This window comes from Anabas testudineus, chromosome 11, assembly GCF_900324465.2.
Source record: "Anabas testudineus chromosome 11, fAnaTes1.2, whole genome shotgun sequence".
NCBI classification, from domain to species: domain Eukaryota; kingdom Metazoa; phylum Chordata; class Actinopteri; order Anabantiformes; family Anabantidae; genus Anabas; species Anabas testudineus.
The window spans coordinates 4,631,767-4,650,054 of NC_046620.1; the positions used below are offsets into that span (position 1 = coordinate 4,631,767).

The 18,288-nt window shown below is 42.7% G+C and overlaps 1 protein-coding gene across 14 annotated transcripts in view; it reads right to left on the minus strand.

Annotated features, from left to right (window-relative positions):
• The window catches only part of macf1a (microtubule actin crosslinking factor 1a), a 139,399-nt gene that overhangs the window by 23,420 nt on the left and 97,691 nt on the right, over window positions 1–18,288 (minus strand). For all 14 annotated transcript variants that reach the window (XM_026350212.1, XM_026350206.1, XM_026350208.1 and 11 more), the window contains 4 exons: window positions 3,818–3,979; window positions 3,188–3,358; window positions 1,515–1,681; window positions 500–659 (listed from right to left, as the gene is read on the minus strand). In XM_026350212.1, coding sequence (XP_026205997.1) covers window positions 500–659; window positions 1,515–1,681; window positions 3,188–3,358; window positions 3,818–3,979 — 660 coding nt within the window. The remainder of the gene's footprint in view (window positions 1–499; window positions 660–1,514; window positions 1,682–3,187; window positions 3,359–3,817; window positions 3,980–18,288) is intronic.

Sequence of the window (18,288 nt, forward strand, 5' to 3'; positions counted from 1 at the left end):
ATGGATGAATGAGTGAAAAAACTCAAAAACTTAAATGAAAAGTAAAAACTTTATGGCATGAATCAGCCTAGAAATGTACTCGTGACTTTTATGACTTAATGCTCCTCTTAGAGCATCTATCCTGTGTTTTTTATAAGATTATATGTGTTTGTCAGTACACATATTTCCCCCATTAGTAATGGGGATTGCACAACTGGAATCCAAACCATCTTTGAAGGAAATTGGCAGTTAATAAAGTATTTTTTATTATTTTTGCAGCTAAGTTTGACTTTTATTTTGAAAAGCATGTTAACAAAGCACCTTCCTGCCTTCTATCAACCAATCTGCCCTTTTTCCTTTAATGGAAGTTTAGGAGTTCTGTTCACATTCTAACTATGTAAATGTAAAATTACCTGAGCAGCCAGGTGCCTGATCTCCTGCTCCCTGATGCACATTAGCATTTACCTTTCTGACTTTATGATAAGAGGACAGTTTCTGTAGCCGTGGAGCCAAACGGTACCTTGTGCTTGACGATCTGCTGGGTGATCTTTGCAGTCTGGGTTCCCATGGGCTCAGCAGAGCTCAGGCGTCGCTCGGTGGCACTCAGCCATTCTCCCAGTGGCTCCAGAGCCTCGTGGAACTGAAGTGCCAAAACCTGCAGCTCCTCCAACTTTCTCTGCCTGAGGGATGACATGATAAGATACCATGACATGGAGGAGAGAAGTGTTTTTATTGGTGTTTTATTGCTTTCACATTTTTGACTTTTTGTCATGAAGCTGTCATTGTTTTTTGTAAACAGTTTATTAAACTTTCATGATATATTATTACAATTTAAAGAATCTCATAAACACACAAAATGTCTGATTGTTAGGTTCTGTAAGGCAGTGAGAAAACATATTGTGTGTGCGTGAGTGCAGAGAAATACAGTAATAAAACTGTGAGTGTTTATACTAGGCAGTATAATAAATTATATAAACACGACTGACACTTTTATATCTTGCCCTACAGCTTGTTGTCAGGTAGGATAGTGTTGTAAACATTATATATTTTGATCATGAGCAGACACACATCTCTTCACTGAGTTTTGTTTGTATATTCTCTGTGTGTGTGTCTGTTTATCCCTTAAGAAACTGTACTTTCCCTATTGAACAGAAAGGCCTCTGAAATGACTTGCAGACCACAGAAACCAATAGTAATGATACAATTCTTTCTTTAAGTGTAGTGTTCATCTGAGCCACCCAGAGATGAAATGCAAAAACAGGAAAAAACCACAAGATAGCATGCTGTTGAGGTACACCACTGATTACTTTCCCAAACCACATATTTACAGCAAGACAAATGTGCAACTCTTTGATATTATCTGTGTTTTTTATGGATAAAATGAACACAGCTGATATTTTTGCACAGTCAACAATCATGGAGAGAGACATTCCTTCTTATTTTCCCACTCCACAGGAAGATCACATGTCAAATCAAAAAACTTGGCCTGGCTGGATAGCTATTTGGAAACATCCTGTATCACAGAGAGGACTTACCTGGCGCTGGCCTTGTCCAGCAGGTCAGTCCATCTCTCTGCCAGACTCTGGAGCTGAGTCTGGATCTTCTCTCGGTCCTGAGTGTCCGCTGTGGCTCCAATCCTCGCACCTTCAGCACGAATCATCTCCACGGTTGGCCTGCGGTCATCTAACAGTCTCTGGAGCAGCTGGAGGGAGAAATTACACACAGTTATAGGTACAATTTATGTGAGAACTGAGAGGTGGTTCAAATATTTAGTTTCCCAAAGCACAATAGAATTTAAAGTAAGTGTAGACTGCAGAATCAAAATTGACCATAAAGGTAAAACAACACCCATCAAAAATGTAATTCTTACAGTTGGGATTTATTGCAGGATTGAAGTGTTAGAGTACAATTATATAGCAATAAGCTCCTAGACAGCTGAAGACCAGAAGCAGGGTGGATCATTGACACCAGAGTTCATGCCCACATCATCATCTAAGTGAGTGTTTACTGGGTATACAGTGACTAATTAAATTTAAAAAGCTAATCCCTTGATGCTTGCAAAGAGGAGGGTTGTTTACACTCCTGAAAACAAGTTAACTATGCCTCTAATGCACTTAGTACAATATGTGTCTGAGGCATGGAAAAATAAATTAAACGTTCTCCTAAAACAGTTGGATATCTGAAAATCAACACTTACATTTTCTCTGTGTTACTAAGAAGTCTATTAAAGCCTAATTCAAGGCTTATTCATGTTTAGTAGAGGACTTTTACTCATCATCAAAGCACACAGATGTCACTGACATGTTATACAACATATGAACAGGTAAGTGCTACTTTCTAAAATGTAATGTTCACATTAAAACAACACACATGTATAATTATGTAAGTTACTTCCTTCCTGATTATTTATCGGCCTCTCTAACAGCTCGGTTCAGCTCCTGGAAAGCACTTCTCCTCAGTTTACTCTCTTTTTAAGCCAAACAGTGACAGTGGTCTCTCCGTCACGGATGTAAACACGTGTGACTGATCGCTGGCTGAGACTGCAGCACCCCTTACGTGCACAAACACAGGAAGTGTATGTTGGATAAACAGGGAAAAGTGTGTGTGTTTGTGCAAACAATACAAATCCACAATGCCTATGTGTGTGTGTGTGTGTCTGTTTTTATGCCTGTCTGACTGGCAGACGGTCAACTGGGGCCGTTTGGATGCCAGGCAGATGGATCATTGAGTATGTGTGTGTTTGTGTGTGTGTGCTTGTCATTCAGATATCTATTGTTCATGGTTAAAGGGCAATGAGGACATCTGAATATCAATACCATCTCAGTTAAACCTGTCTAAATTTCACAATAATGTTTATGAAATTAAATTGAAAGTGAAAATTCAAATCCACTTTAGTTTGCAGGCTGTAACTGGCAGGATACTTCAAAGAAGGAAGAGGAGAATGTGGGTGGCAGAGTTAAGAGCTCAGACAACTGTGCTTGATGATCAGTACTTCAAACCCCTTAGTGGAAAATGTGAGCAGTGGCTCTGAATACAAAACAGTAAATGTTCCTTTGATGACCTAAAGGAAGCTACTTAAGCTGTTAAGTTTTAAATCTCATTGTTCTGTGCTGACATGTTTCCTATACATTATAATTATAATGTATAGGAATTATGAGTATTATAAGTACTTTTCTATCATCTTCAACCTGCTTCTTGCTTCTCGTACCTTTTGTTCTTGGATCTGAGCCTTGACTACACGGTATTCTGCAGACGGAGGCTTCTGATTGGCCACCAGCTCCTCTGTGTCGCTCAGCCAGCTTAACAGAGGCTCCAGAGCATCCTGGAACTTCCCACAATGCAACAGGGCCTCCTGCAGCTGGGCAATCCGCTCTGCCACCTGAAAACATTGAGAGACAGTTATGAATACAGAAGCAGCAAAAGGAAATAAAAGAAATCACATGAAATGATATACCAGTGCAAGACCCTCACCTGCTTTATTTATTATTATATTTGGACCCTAGCCTCAACACTTTCTACCTAATATCTTAAAATATAACATGTATACAACACTTTACACCATATCACACATTTCTGATTTAAAAGAAAGTGACAGGAGGATTACTAGAGTAGTACATTCCTGGTAGAGACACATACAATCTGCATTTAGTCATACACACCTAGCTGATGCAACTGAGCATTCAGCTGGTGCAACTAGAATTCATGAGCTGATGTTTCCTAATACCCCCTGATGATGTTAGTAAAACTTAAAGTTTGAAACTACAAGAAAGTGGAGCAATGTTACTTTTATATACTTTCTATACTGGTGTATACTGGTTTCCAGGTTATGGAGTCGTACCCGCTTGTTTAGTGAGTTCCATCTGAGGTTGGTTGTCTCCAGGTCGTGCTCCAGTGCCTGGGTGTCGGTGTGTTTGGCAGCGCTCTGGATCAGACCCTGACCCACTGCGTTGACGTGCTGCAGCTTCGGTTGAATGCTGTCCACCTGCTCTCTCTCTACAGCCTGTAGAGGAAAAGAGAGACAATGGGGATGATTAACCGAGTGCCAGACTAATTTACAGCACATCATTAATGAATGAAATAAAGAAAGAAGGCCGGGGTACAACTATGTGAGATTCAATTGCTGATTCAATTGATTTAAAAGCACTGTTCAGGAGTACAGCAGTCAGCAGTCAGAAATACACTGCACACTCAATCTGCATGACAACAAATGGAAGTGAACCGTCCCACATTATGAGCCTACATATAGAAACGAGTGGATATTAGGAGATGAAAGACAGACACAAGGATGTGCAGAGATAAGAGAGAAGCAGGAGACATAAAGGGAACTGGAGAAACGAGGGTGGAGGTAGGAGTGGGTGAGGGGGATTACGGGGATTAGTGGGTTAGATGAGGAAGGGGCTGGCTGGAAAAGGCTGAGTCGACAGTAGACACACTGCAGAGCACACTAACACACTTGCATGGACGCCCACAACCTTCACATAATCTCACACAAGCAGACACATGGGTCTACACTAACACACACATTTCTAACACATACATGCACAACTTTGGCTGTCTGGCCACATTACTCTCACACATGCACACACGCCACAGTGGAGGGCTGGAGCCATCTTGTGATGACAATGGAGGCAGCCACCCGACACTAAAGACAACCAGACTCGACTTCTCTGGCTGAAAAAGACATAGCAGCGGCCAATACGGCTTCTCTCTCATAATAAATCGGAGCCACTACTGTATCCAAACAAGCACAGTGTCGCTTTCCAAGGTTTGGTCCAGGGTCTCAATTGGAAAGACTGTGGAATGCCAAGGCAATTAAGAGCAATAGATGCAACTGTATTTTCACTCAAAGACTATTTACAGATGCAGAAAAACAACCTGCAACAACTTTTATGTTGGTTCATAAAAACATTTACTGTAAAGCTTGTATTTGAGTCAGTATTTTCTTTCATTTCTAAATTAATGAGCAACTAAGGTTATCAATTACAGCACTAAAAATACCCCACTATCATCCTTTTGCTAAAAGATCCTCATTAGTTTTCATAGTTTCAACCTAACAATTAAAAGCACATCCCTGACCTATAAAATTTGTAAATGGCGTTTTTCTACAGGAATAATAAGCCCCTCTAAAGCTGTTCATGATGTATAGAAAAAACAACTCAAAACCAACAACTAATGCAATCAATGTCAGGAAAGAAATACATTTTGCTAAATTTCTGTAAACCACCCTACTATAGCCAACATTTTACCAAATCCACAAAACAATTTCACGGCATTCCACCAATTCCCTGACCTGTGGGAACGCTGTAAACCAACACCAATGAAATTCTTTTCATTTCGGCGTCTCTGGGACAAAATCCCATCTATTGGGGGTCTGTGGCAGTAATGTGGGGGGGGGGGGGGTGACTGTCGCAAAAACGTTAGCAAAGTCACAGAGAATTAGGGCTGGTGGTTTGTGATGCAGTGGCAGCCAAACCCACAATGGCCACACAAAGAGACAGAGAAAGACATACACACAATAACCAGACAGGCACCACAAGTACACACACACACACACACACACACACACACACACACACACACACACACACACACACACACACACACACACACACACACACACACACACACACACACACACACGATTTTGGTAAATCCAAGGGAAAATAGCTGGTGTGACAATACTGAGAAGGGTGAGGTGGAAGTGAGAGAGAGAGAAAATGTGAAAATGAAGGCTTGGATTTCAGTGAAATACAACCAGAGCCTGAAGGAAAATGGCAGCTACAACAGTTGTGGGAGTCCAATAGTCAAATACCAACAATCCACTGAATGTTATTGTATCAAATACAGCAGAAGTAAAAACAGCTACAGATTCAACTCTTGCCCCATGTTGTACAAGATATACTTAAGTCATTATATTTTAAAAGTGACACTAAACCCTCACATGCCTCTTCAGCACGTCTGCACTAACACTACATCTAAAAAATCTTTTGTTGATATTCAGAGTGAATTTGTCTGTTTTTAAAAGCGGTAAACTTTTCAATTTATAATGTGCTTAGGATGTTTACAGACCTGCAGACATAATACTGAGTTGCTCTTGAAGATTGGAAGAAAGCAGTTTAGCTGGAACCAGTTTCTGAGGCTCTGCAGTGGGTCACAGTCAAAGGGGTTTACAGGTTTCTGCTCATCTGGTTTAAATATGGCATCAAACTGCAGCTTCTTCACGCCAAGGATTCGTGTGTGAGTGTGTGCACGTAATTGAAAATCGGTTCTTGTGCAAAAGTGTGAATCGTTGTGTGAGAATAAATGTGTTCCACAGGTATGACTCTCTGTGCACTGTTAAAAATGAATGAGCAGCCTGTGTGTGTGTGTGTGTGTGTGTGTGTGTGTGTGTGTTCCTGACAGTTTGTGCAGCTGTGTTGTGGTGGCGGGCGTCATAGCTGCTTGGAACAGGAAGTCTGTCAGCCAGAACAACAATGACTATAGCCATGACCTGCTCCACCCTTCGCCTTATCCTGGTGTGTGTGTGTGTGTTTGTCTCTCAGAGATAGAAAAGGAAAAAAAACAGGGAAAGTACACCCATCCGTCATCTAAACACACACTGGTTACAGGTTGTGTGTGCTTACATTTATTTCTCCCTCCTCTCATTTTGTCGCTCTGTGTTTTTGCTCTGTCTCTATTTCAGCCACTCTTTCGCTCTCTCGGCTCTTTCTCTCACTCGCCAGCTCAGAGTGGTTGAATCCACCAAACCAGAGCTCTGGAAAATGTCCCACATATTTGTCATTCTTCTCTACCTCAGCCAGCACACAGCAACACACACACACACACAGACTCCTAACCTACTGAGCTACACTAAGTTAACTACCACTGTCATACTTCACAGTTATCGTCACCCCTGTCCCTACTCCTCATCCTCCATCATGTCACCACTCATCCCTCTACCACTCCTCTTTATTTCGGCTCTCACTGCCACAGCTGCCTCCTCTTTTCCCTCATCCCTCCTTCGCTTCTATTTCTCCATCTGAACCACAAACCCACAGTGGCTTTCTCACTCCAGCCACAGTTCAGTGTGGACAGGCGATAAAAACACTGGGGTAAAAATATGGAGATGTGACTAAAGTTGGGGAAGGGACGTGACAGGCGGTTACAGTCTGAATACTGTTTGCACTGATACGCCTGGTTAAACAGGCATCCGTTTGAGAAGGTGGTGAAATGTTAGAGGAGATGAAAGAACTGATTGTTTTTTTTTTTTTGGTTTAGAAAAGGAACAGCAAACTTCACTGCTGATTTTTGTTTTGTTCTCGGTGACTAACGGAGTCAATTAAATAGTTTGGAAATTGCTTTGTATTGTGACAGTTCAAAGTTTGGTAATTTGACAATTTAATAAAAACATTCACAGAAAGAAATGAAAATACTTGTGTGAGCTAAGTTTAAAAAACTATAAAACAGATTTTACTATGCATTTGATTGAGGAACAGTGTTATTTAGTTAGTTTATTAGCATCTAGCTTATGCAACATATACATATTAATAATCAGGATTTTTTATTTATAGCAGCACAACCCTTCTTTCACAGCCTAGACAGTATAAATATACTTTAAATATTCACAACTAAATAAACAACAATTAAGTTAAAGTTTAACACTGGGCTGAGTGGGTGTAGATGGATCAGGTTTTGATTTAAATGTTGCTAAATCTGGAGCCAGTCCAGCAGAACGACGCCTACAAAAGCACAGAAATCCCTCATGTGAAATCGTTCCAACTCTGGTGGATTATTTTGTGTTTACTGTATGCAGCATCCTACTGCTCAGACTGTATGCAAGTAGCTGACTGAGAAACGATGTTTTCTTTAGCAGCGTCGGCCGTTCATGTCCAACAACCACCGGCTCTCAACAAGTATCAACAGCTCTCTCAGTCGTAGCAAAATCAGGTCAAAAACTGTGCACGAGTGTGAAAGCAGGATCTTCAGTGTAATGTTACACACAGGCAGGATAAGGCTAAGGACAAATGAACTAATTACGTTAAATTCAATTAAAATAGGAGTGAAATGCATTGTGTGAGAGTGTGCTGGATGACGTGCTATATTTGGCTGTCATCTGTCAGGCTAATAATGCAGAGGAGAGGGATGGCTGTCTGAATGGTGTTTGTCCGAAGCATCACTCAAGGACAATCAGTTTCTTAACCAGGATGGATGAGGGACATGCTACATGTAGGTCCGTACATAACCACAGAACTCTGCTAATGAAGACGAATCTGGCAGTTTTGCTTTAGTTGCTAGTGTCATGACTGCAAAAATAGAAAAAATAAAATATGCTCAGGAAATTTGCTTTCCAAAATTCCTATTTTAAAAAATGTAGAGCATGTAGGATGCTGCTCGGCTACACAGAGTTTTCCAACTTGTTATCAAGGGTTGAAAGTTGTTCTCTGAACTGTGTCCTCTCCTTTCATCTTCCTTTGCCTTCATAGCTCATTTCCATAACTACGTGAGCTGTCTGCTTCACAAAAAGGGCCAGTTACAACAGAAAGAGTTCCCTCTAAAGCTACACTCACAGTTTGACTGGGGACAAGATGAAATAAAACCTGGATCAAAAACACATTCGCAGAAGAAAGACAGAAACACTGAATGGGAGTTAGTGCATGTTAGGAATAAACAGAGAGCCAAAAGGAAAGGTTCATTCTGCTGCTCCCGAAGCAGCAGAATGAACCTCCTCTCTCCTCTCTCAACCCTCTCCCTTCTCTTCCTGCCTCGACTCTCGTCTCTCACTCTCTTCCTGTCTTTCAACGCTTGGCCTTCCTCACTCCCTCCTTACTCTCCTAATGGAACGAGGAATGAGTGGAGGAAGGAAACTGTAGAAATGTGTCTCCAAACAAACCTTCATGGGTGAAAATAGATTTTGACAGTGGGGCTTCGCTTTGAGCCACATACTGACCCACGGATAAAGGAATTAATGGGTTAATACATTTGAAGCCAGTCCTTATTTGAGCATCAACAGATACAAATACTATGCAAATGTAGCCTGCATTCAGATCATGCTGCATCAAACTTTGCCTTGCTATCCTCTTTTTTCTCCTTTATTGTTCCAGCATCAATTACTTTTCTTTTTCAGAAATGTATTTTTTTTTTTGTCACACATGATTTTTATTTATTCTTGGGATAACTTTCTCCATATTGGGGATTTTGTTGCTGCTAATCAGCTCCCTGTGAGACCGATAAAGACAGTGTAATGTATGATTTGCCTGTTTATTCTTCCTGGATTTAAGCTTTCTTGGAAACATTTTCCTACTGTCTTGCTGATATTGCTGGGAGAGAGGGGGAGTGATGCAGCAGTGGGCACAAACACAAAAATATGTAAAACTGCTGAAAAAATGCTTCAAATATTTGATCTACTTTTACATTTTAAGCCCAACTACTTTTAATTCCAGCAGGAGATCAATGTCTTCCTGCTTTTGCTTTCATGCTTTTCTGTGTTCTTTAACACACATACCCCCCCTTCTTGCCTCCATCTTTCACAGGTTTATCCCGGAGGCGGTTGTTCAGAACCAGAATTATCACATCAATCAAAACCGCAAATGTATGAGCCACGGACTTGTAGCCACCTGGTTTTCTGTGTCCATGTTTGTATCTCTCTCCATTTCAACATCTCTTTTTAATGCCTCTTCTTTTTTGGGCCCATGTGTTTCTCCTATTCCAAATTGTATTGAATATGATTTGAAAGAAACCGGAATCGGATATGTGCAGATTTTAAAACCCAGAGCTACAGTGGTTCTGCACTAAAAGATGATTTGAACTTATTTCAAGACTGAAAATAAAACTGGCAGAAGTGGCCTATTTTCTGAGCAACACAGGTTATGAAGCGTCTGAAATATAAATACACAGTGTAAAAATCTGTTTGAAGTGCATATAAACCACGCAGCTTAACAAAAACCAATAAGACCTCTAATGACTGCATGTGACATCTGTTAATACTTTTATAAGCTTACATGAAGTATGTTTGTTACCTTTAAGGACTTAACCTTGCAACTTCAGACAGAAACTAAAAATAGTTCATGCTATTGAGTTATAAAAGGAAATATACTATTTTAGAAATGTCCACCTCTCAGTCATTATCAGTCTGTCTGTCTACTGTATGTTCTGCTGCCCCAGTTCATCAAACAGCATGCAAAGCTAGTCCATCTGTCTGTCTGTTTGTGGGGCACACATACACACACTGTGCTTTAAAATGAGCTCCATATTAATCCAAAGACCTTCTGCTTGTGTCTGCCTGCCAGCGTGGCTCTCTTATCGTGGTACCAAAGCCTCATGTAGCGCTAAAAGGTGCTCCCCTGTGAAAACAATGGCTTCCTCCACCCAACCTCACTGTTGCCTGTCACAACTCTTTTTGTGTCTGCTTCTTTGTCTTTCTAAACTCTGTCAACATGTCTCTGTCTATCTGTCCTCCCTGTGTTTGTCACATTATTCATTTTCAATGAATTTCTATCAGCAACCTAACGTGAAAATTGCCTAGTGTTTGTTGGGTATTGTGGCTTTGCATTTAAAGCAGAATACTGAAGTAGGTGGAGAATATAAGGACAGAAGAGGAGAGAACAGCCGAGAGAGACTGCAGGCATAATGGAGGCAAAGAGGAGACAGACCAGGTTGGATCAGAGAACGAAAGACAGAACAGGCAACAGAGTTCAGCCCACGGTTCCAGTGTTAGCCCTGGCACATTCCTATCTGGTATCTAAGTTTATATTCCCCAAACAACTTCACACTGTTTGTGTAGCCATGTTGAGAGCCACAGTACACATCTCTCACCTCCTTATCTCAGCAACAAAACCGTGCAAGCATGGAGGAAGAGAGGCGGAGGAAGGGGAGTTTTGGAGGAGAGAGAGAGAGAATGAGAGCTTGTTGGCGTGAGGGAGGGCATGGCTGAGTAAAGGGGATTTCATCATGCAACAAAAGTGCAAATGTCCCTGTTCAGAAATGTGAACAAAATCGAAATAGTAAAAATTCCAAATCATCATCCATCAATGATTAAATGAAAAAAATAAAGGACCTAGTGTCTGAATACCACGTTTCTCTGAAATTACCAGAGTGGTTTTTAAATATGTAATTTGCATTTTACTGCATCCTTCAGGACAAAAACTTTAATCAAAGCCAAACATCACATCTAGAAACGCCCTCTGTATAATAACAGCAACTGCAGAAATTGTGCTGGTGAAAAATTCAGAAGTTTACTTGTTTGCATGTTAAAAGAGTTCTAACTTACTTCTGTATCTGGACTGTGAAGTAAATATTTAACTGGTAGCTGGTATTATATAATGCTGAAAAAATCAAAACCAAAAACAAAGTCACCAAAGCCTAATGAATTTTAACTATTTCAATTGAGCATAGTTTAGATTCTTAGAGGTTAATCAAAAGGTGGAGCCTATTTTTGCAGTTTTTTCCTCACAATGCTTCTCCTGCTGATTTTAAAAACTCTCTAACCAACCCTGATGCTATTAGAGATCATCTGCTCTGCAGCACTCTGTTCAACTATAACTCTCCTCTTTTAGATCTGAGGCTGAGTGGACACGACATCTGATTACATTAAACATAAGCCAGAGAGGTCGTGACTGCAGAGAGAACAAACAGACGTGGACTGATGGCACATAAAGAAACAACAATCACACACACACACACACACACGCATTGAAATGTACAGGCAACTTGTGCCTATAATGGCCACTTTAATTTAATAAAAAAGAACCAGCAGTGGAATAAAAACCCTAAATAGATTTTTCTTAATATGCACATGAACAATAATTAAGATTACCTGCCTGACGTTTAACCTTTACAGGTTTAAAATGGTTTGAATTAATGTGTTTGTCATACAGCTTTCGTATAGAGTAGATGGCAACCACGTATCTAAAGATCATCTGCTTAGATTTTGTTGGAGATATGGGATTTCCTGGAATTCCAGGAACAAAAGGGAAAAGTTTAATGTGCAAAAAGAAGAATAATGACTGCAAATATCAGTCTGTGTGTAAGAAAGAAATGGGGTAAAATCAGACACATCTGGGCCAAACACTGAGTCATAGCAGAGCTCCTGGAAAGCATGACAAGCTGTCAAACACACTGTCACCTAAGATACACTCACACCTTTACATGCAGGCCACCCACTCGAACACAGAGGTAGATAAGAGAGGAGTGACACTGCATAAACAAAACAAGTTGAAGACTGAGAATGCAGAGAGACTAGTGAGAGTCTCAGCACTGACAGTGCTCTGTGGCTGTTCCAGGCCAAGCTAATACTGCAGCATTTATAGAATATCCATTTCAGATCCGACTGTAAGCGGCACTAAGACTGTGTATGTCTGTGACACTGATTACATTCTCGGAAAATCAACCCAAACAGCGAAAGCCATCCAGATGTCTGGCTCCATATAAAAACATGCTGCCTCCTCAACCTCTGACCTCTCTCACAAATTATTTAAACAAGAAGGAAAGCTTTGTCCTGGATTACTTAAGAGTCTTATGTACATACAGAACAAAATCTGGACAGGCCCAGCACCCGCTACTTTTTATGAAAACACAGCATTCTGCACTCTAGATAGAGACACTATAAACACAACAATAGCATGCCCTTGTGAGAAATCCTGTAAACTCCGCTTTTGAGATCAACATTACAAGTACACTGGAGAAACACACTGCTCTTTTAGCTTCACACAAATAAACACGTGATCAATCTCAAATATGTGCATGCACTGTAGATTAGCGCTGACCCCACCCAAACACACGCCAGATGAACACACACACTGAGGGTAGTTTCCCATAAGTAGCAGCCCCTCCTCTGAGCATCATATTGCAATCATTTAAAGCCCTACTACTGAAACACAACTAGCTAATTATGGCGTCTGCATAACTTCACCCCCCACATACATTTTCCATGCCATGTCTGCTTCAGCTATAGTCAAAGCTTGGCTACCTGACCCAATTCTTTTTCCATGATGTGTCTAAGTTTGAGCACATTTCCACGTTCACTTCTCTATAATTTTTGCTCAGCTTTTCCTCCTCCCCTCTCTGTGGTTCAGTTTCATTCATTCTCTCTAATTGGCATGTTATTTATTTTAATTCTGCTGTTATACAGATTCCAAATCACTTTGGATTAGTGATTCTACTAAAGAATATATTAATATAAAATAGTACTGTAAGTAAACCACCTCCCAGATGTATTCTGCAAGCTCTTTCTTTAACGTCATTGGGTATCATAAGTTTGACAAAACAGCATACCTCTGCCTGTGTGTCGGTGTCACAACATGGTAATATAGGTGTTGATTCAGTCTCTGCTTCAGAGCTCCATCCTGATTCTAAGAGGGGGGGTGTATGTGCGTCTTCCTGGGGCCTACAGGAATTTGCCTGGCTTGTCTCGATCTGTGTAAAAAGGCTCTGTAGCAGTCCTGGCTCAAGCAGATCTGAGGCCTGGTCTCTGGACATGAGTCGAGGAAAGTCCAGAGCAGAACCGTCTGACTCCCAGTCACTGTCCCCTGTCATCGAGCCAAGGACAAACTCAACTCCGTCTATCCCAGACTGGGTCCCCTCAGAGTATGAGTCCAGTTCCTGAGTATCCTCACAGACTGAGCCAACATCTGAGGGGCCAGGTTGGTGTCGTTCAGGTGCTGCCATGTAAACAAAGCTGTCAGGGGAAAGATAGGCTCCATCCTCCTCCTCCTCCTGGTCTGGGCAGCAAGGAGGTTTGGGGATAGGACTAGGAGGGATAGAGTCCTCTAGTGGAGATGGAGGACAGTCACTGGGGTACTGGGGAGGCACGGACACAGCCAGGTAAACAAAACTATCTGACATCACAAAGGCCTCTGAGTCTTTACTATCTAACCCAGCTCCACAAGAGTCTGATTTAGAAGGTGACTGAGGTAAAGATGAAGGGAGAGCTGAGTCTGGAGGTGGAATAGAGTCTGATTTTGGGGTGCTAACCGTTATTTCTGTTTTAGTTCTCAGATCTGTGTCGTGTCCAGGCATGTCCAGTTCTGAGACTACATCTGAGACGACAACACACTTCTCAGTCTCTGGTGTAAAGGCTGTCCCTTCTTTGTCACATGTTATTGCCATGGCAATAATGTCTGAGGGGACTGAATCTTCTTCACAGGAAGTCTGAAAATCCTGTGTACATTCATTGTCGATTTCTTTTTCTGTGTGCAGAAGCTCAAGGGAGTGATCCATGAGAACTCCCCCGCTACCATCCAAACTTGGCTCAGATTGGTCATACAAATTCCACTCTGTTTCTAACACCTCTTCCTCTTTCATTTCCCCTTCATCCTGCTCAATCTCCTCCTCCATTTGCTCAGCCTCCTCTGTGTAAGTGTTCATAGGACTACAAGATGGTGAGGAGGCTCTCTCCTCACAGACCTCTCCATCACGCTCTGATGATGCCCCACTATCTGGGTCTGTTTCAGTCTGTGCAGGTCTCTCCTGTTCACAGTCTGTCTGAGTGATGTCTAAACCAGCTCTATCTGGTTGGGACATGTGGACCCCACTGGAGTCTGACTCCAGTTGTTGACCAAGAGCCGAGTCTGTTGGATAGCTCAGCTCTTCATCCTCCATCTCTGCTTTATTCTCAATATAGTCCACATTGCACTCTTCATCAATGACACCATATTCCTTTTCACAGTCTTGTGCACGCATCAAGTCAAAGTCTGTAACATGTACTATGTGCTCAGGATAATTTAAATTTGAGTCTTTCATTGTGTTCTCTGAGCATAGTGCAGCACTCTCAGGCTCTACAGAGTTAAGCGCATCCACAGGAAGAGTTCCCTCAAAATCAGCCCAGACAGTCTCTGCTTCTTCCTCTTGTTCCTCTTCCTCTAAACAAGGAAGTGCGTAAGAATCAAGAGGCTCAGGGTCTACACTCATCTCCACTCCCTCCTCCCCTTCATCCTCTTGACACTGCCTCTCCAGCTCCAGGAAGAGGTCGTCTGACTCAGCACCTGAACTAGGGCAAGGTGAGGCACTGTTGGCACCAGGGCCTCTAAACCCTGTAGGGGGAGTCAATAATGGCCAATGTCCAGAGGAGCCTGTTAAATCCCATCCCTCCGATTCCAGTGTTTCCCTGTCCCAAGACTGGTCAATAATTTCTCTATTCTCTAATTTAAGCACTGCCTCCCACTCCCTTTCCTCCCTCTGAGCTCTCTCCTCCTCTGCTTTGTCCCTTTCTGTTTTCCAAGTCTCCTCCCTCTCAATTATTATCATGCACTCTTTATGTTCTTCTTCCTCGAGCTCCTCCAGTATCCTGCGCTCATCCTCCTCAAATTTGAGCTCAGAGGCAGTCCGTTCTCTGAGCTCACCACCCTGAGCACCCCAGCCAAGCAGCCCCTCATCACCCCCCTCTTGACTGATGCAAGGGGAGAGAGGCAGACCTCCGTATAATAACCCGTCATCCTCCTTTAGGAATGGGGATGGGGGATCTAGGAGATAAAGTGACTCTTCATCAGTATTGTTATCCTCACCCATTAGTGGAGGCAAAGGAGGGAGTACAGGGAAGTTGTGTCTCAGTCCAACCTGGGTTCTTCTTCCTGTTGTTATACTGCGGGGCCATGTGCGGGCCTTGGTAGGCGGACAGAAGACTGGCTTTGGTGGGATGAGAGGGGCATTGTCTCCCTGATCATGGTCCAAAAGAGGAGAATCCCTCTCTGAATCTGAGGTCTTAACTGACTCAACAGGCTCTTCTGGGATTTGCCTTATTCCAGCTTTAGAGGAGCTAGTAGTCCGTCTGTGCTCATGTCCTTTTCTCTCTACCAGTCTGGATATATTGGGGCTGTGCTGTGGTGTATTTCCAGAAACCTGGGGTGCCTGTGTCTGGCTAAAAGCAGGTAACTGTTCTTTAGATGGAGACGGCACCATGTGAGTCTCTTTGTGTTGCTTCTGCAGCATGTGATGAACCTGCTTTTGCCTGCTGAGCGGATGCTGCTGGAGAGGAGGCACAGGGCTAACTGTGGGTGTCAAAGAAGGCGAGGCGCAGACAGGAGGAGTGTGGGGAGCAGATGATAGAGGGGAGGGTATGTAAGGAGGCAAGGAAGGAGTGGATGAGGTAGGGGTGGATGGGGGTAGATGAGAAGGAATGGGTTGTAGAGGAGAAATAGGAACTGCTGCCCCAGATAGACGCTTTTCTGCTCCTTCAACAGATGAAAACTCAAGTCTCTCTGCAAACTCTGGATAACTTGGGGGCATAAAGGCTTTCCAAGAGCGACGGTTTGGATTGTCCTTCTTATCACCACCTTGATGCCGCCTCTTGGCCACTGCAGCCACCCCACCAGAGCCAGATGAGGATGGAGCAATGGACAAACCTGAACCTACAATGCCAACTGGTGGTGACATAACCTGAGGATCACCAGTTAGTTTTAAGGCATCAAAGATGACTCTCTCATCTAGTTTCTTCACTCCTCCAGCATGTTCAGCATTCCTGGAGACAAAAACACCACCTAAATCAGCTCCAATGGTGCCATTGCTGGATAATGTACTTCCCTCTCCTCTCACCTCCCCACCAGAGCCTAGAGTGCTCCTGGAAGGCTGACACAGTTTGGTCCCTTGATCAATCTGTTCATTGATGCGCATGGTATCATATATGGATCGCTGGGGGACGTAGCAGTCCTCTATGTATGCCTCATCCTCGTCACCCTTTCCAAGGCAGCGAGGGTTCTGCCTCAGGCAGTCCGGACGGCTCAGAGGCTTCCCCATTCTGTCCTTTTAACTTTTTTTAGGTTGCCACAGAAAACGTGTGGTTTAAGGTGCAGATGTAGAAGGGCACTTCCAAAAATTAAAATGAAAACGTGAACAAAGGGGTCTTTGTGAATAATAAATGCCCTCAGTACAATAATCCACAAAATTACAGTCCATTTGGCTGCTTAAACAAATCCTTCAGGTTTCACATTCTAAAAAAGTATTATTGTCCACAGAATATTTCCACCGGCATATCTTTATGTCCTTCCCTATGTCACTTCAACAGTTGTGCATTTCCTTGGTCTATCCGAGATGCTGAGCTGCATCGGTAGGGGAGTGAGAGAGACAGCCCTACCCCTCGGCACCATATTAATCACCAGCTCTGTTTATTTGAAAGGCTGTTAGGAGTGAGGGAGAGATGCCGGGAACACTCATCATCTCCCCCTCTGAGAAGTTTAAAGTCTAAGATAAGGTAAGCAACATGCAAATAACATCCCTTTGTTTTACGGTCATAAACACAGCATACTGCTGTTCCCTCCATATTCATCTACAGCAACTCATTCTTTGAACCCGTTTTAACTCCTCCTAACCTGCAGCCTTCTTCATCTACGGTCTCCTCTCCCCTCTGTGGCACTAGAAGAAGGCAGAAAAGGCTTGGACAACTTCACCAGTCTTAGTGAGAGGGAAGTGTAAAAGTCTCCTTTTAAGGTGAGAAAACCCACTCTCTGTTATATAAAAGAAAAACTGTGTGTGGGGTGCAATGAATAGGAAAGTACAATACTCCATGGATTTGTTTCACTTTAACCTTCCTGTGTCAGAAAAATGTTCCTTGCAGAAGAGATGATTGAAATCCAATAAATGAAAGACAAAGAATGCAGAAAACATCTGTCCTTCTGAGCTTTTTGAAGCAAAACACAACTTGACAAAAATAAGAAAACATAAATCCATGTACCCAGTCACTGCCACTTTGTGGTCAACTGAACGTTCCAACAATCCATAGTTTTCCTTTTTCTGTCCTCTGCTTCCATCATAACATATCAGAGCTTTATACCTGCAGGACGAATTCTAATTTCTCCCATGACATATCATTATCATCACGAGCAGTTATCATTAGTGAAAGAAAATCAAATCCATCATGCACAGAAAGTGCTAAATCCAGAACAAAGAGAAAAGCAGTCCCCTTTAGTGTGAAGAAAACCCTGTCAACGTTTCAATTATTTTCTTTCACCGTGCTTTTTCTCTCTCATCCTCAGATCGACAGCTCCAGGGGAGAGGTGGTACAGTAGACCAAAAGCAGGCAAGATCTTGGAGGGGGTGAGGCTGGAGTGAAACAGGGCATCTGGGGGTAAACAGAAAGGGGGGGGCTTGAGGCTGGGGGCTGAATCCTGGACCAGCCAGGCAAGCAGGCAGGCGAGCAGGGCAGAGCAGTGAGTCGTGGGACTGTATCCAGAGGGCAAAGACCCAGACAGTCCTCCCAGCTTCAGTCCGAGCTTTGCTTTGCAGACGGCGTCTTCCCCCTTCTTCACCATGAGACAATCCCAGGACACGCTCCCTTCCCTTTCGCTCTTTCTCTGCCGTCTCCTTTTTCCTGCTCCTGACTCCGTACTGAGAATGAAGTGCCAC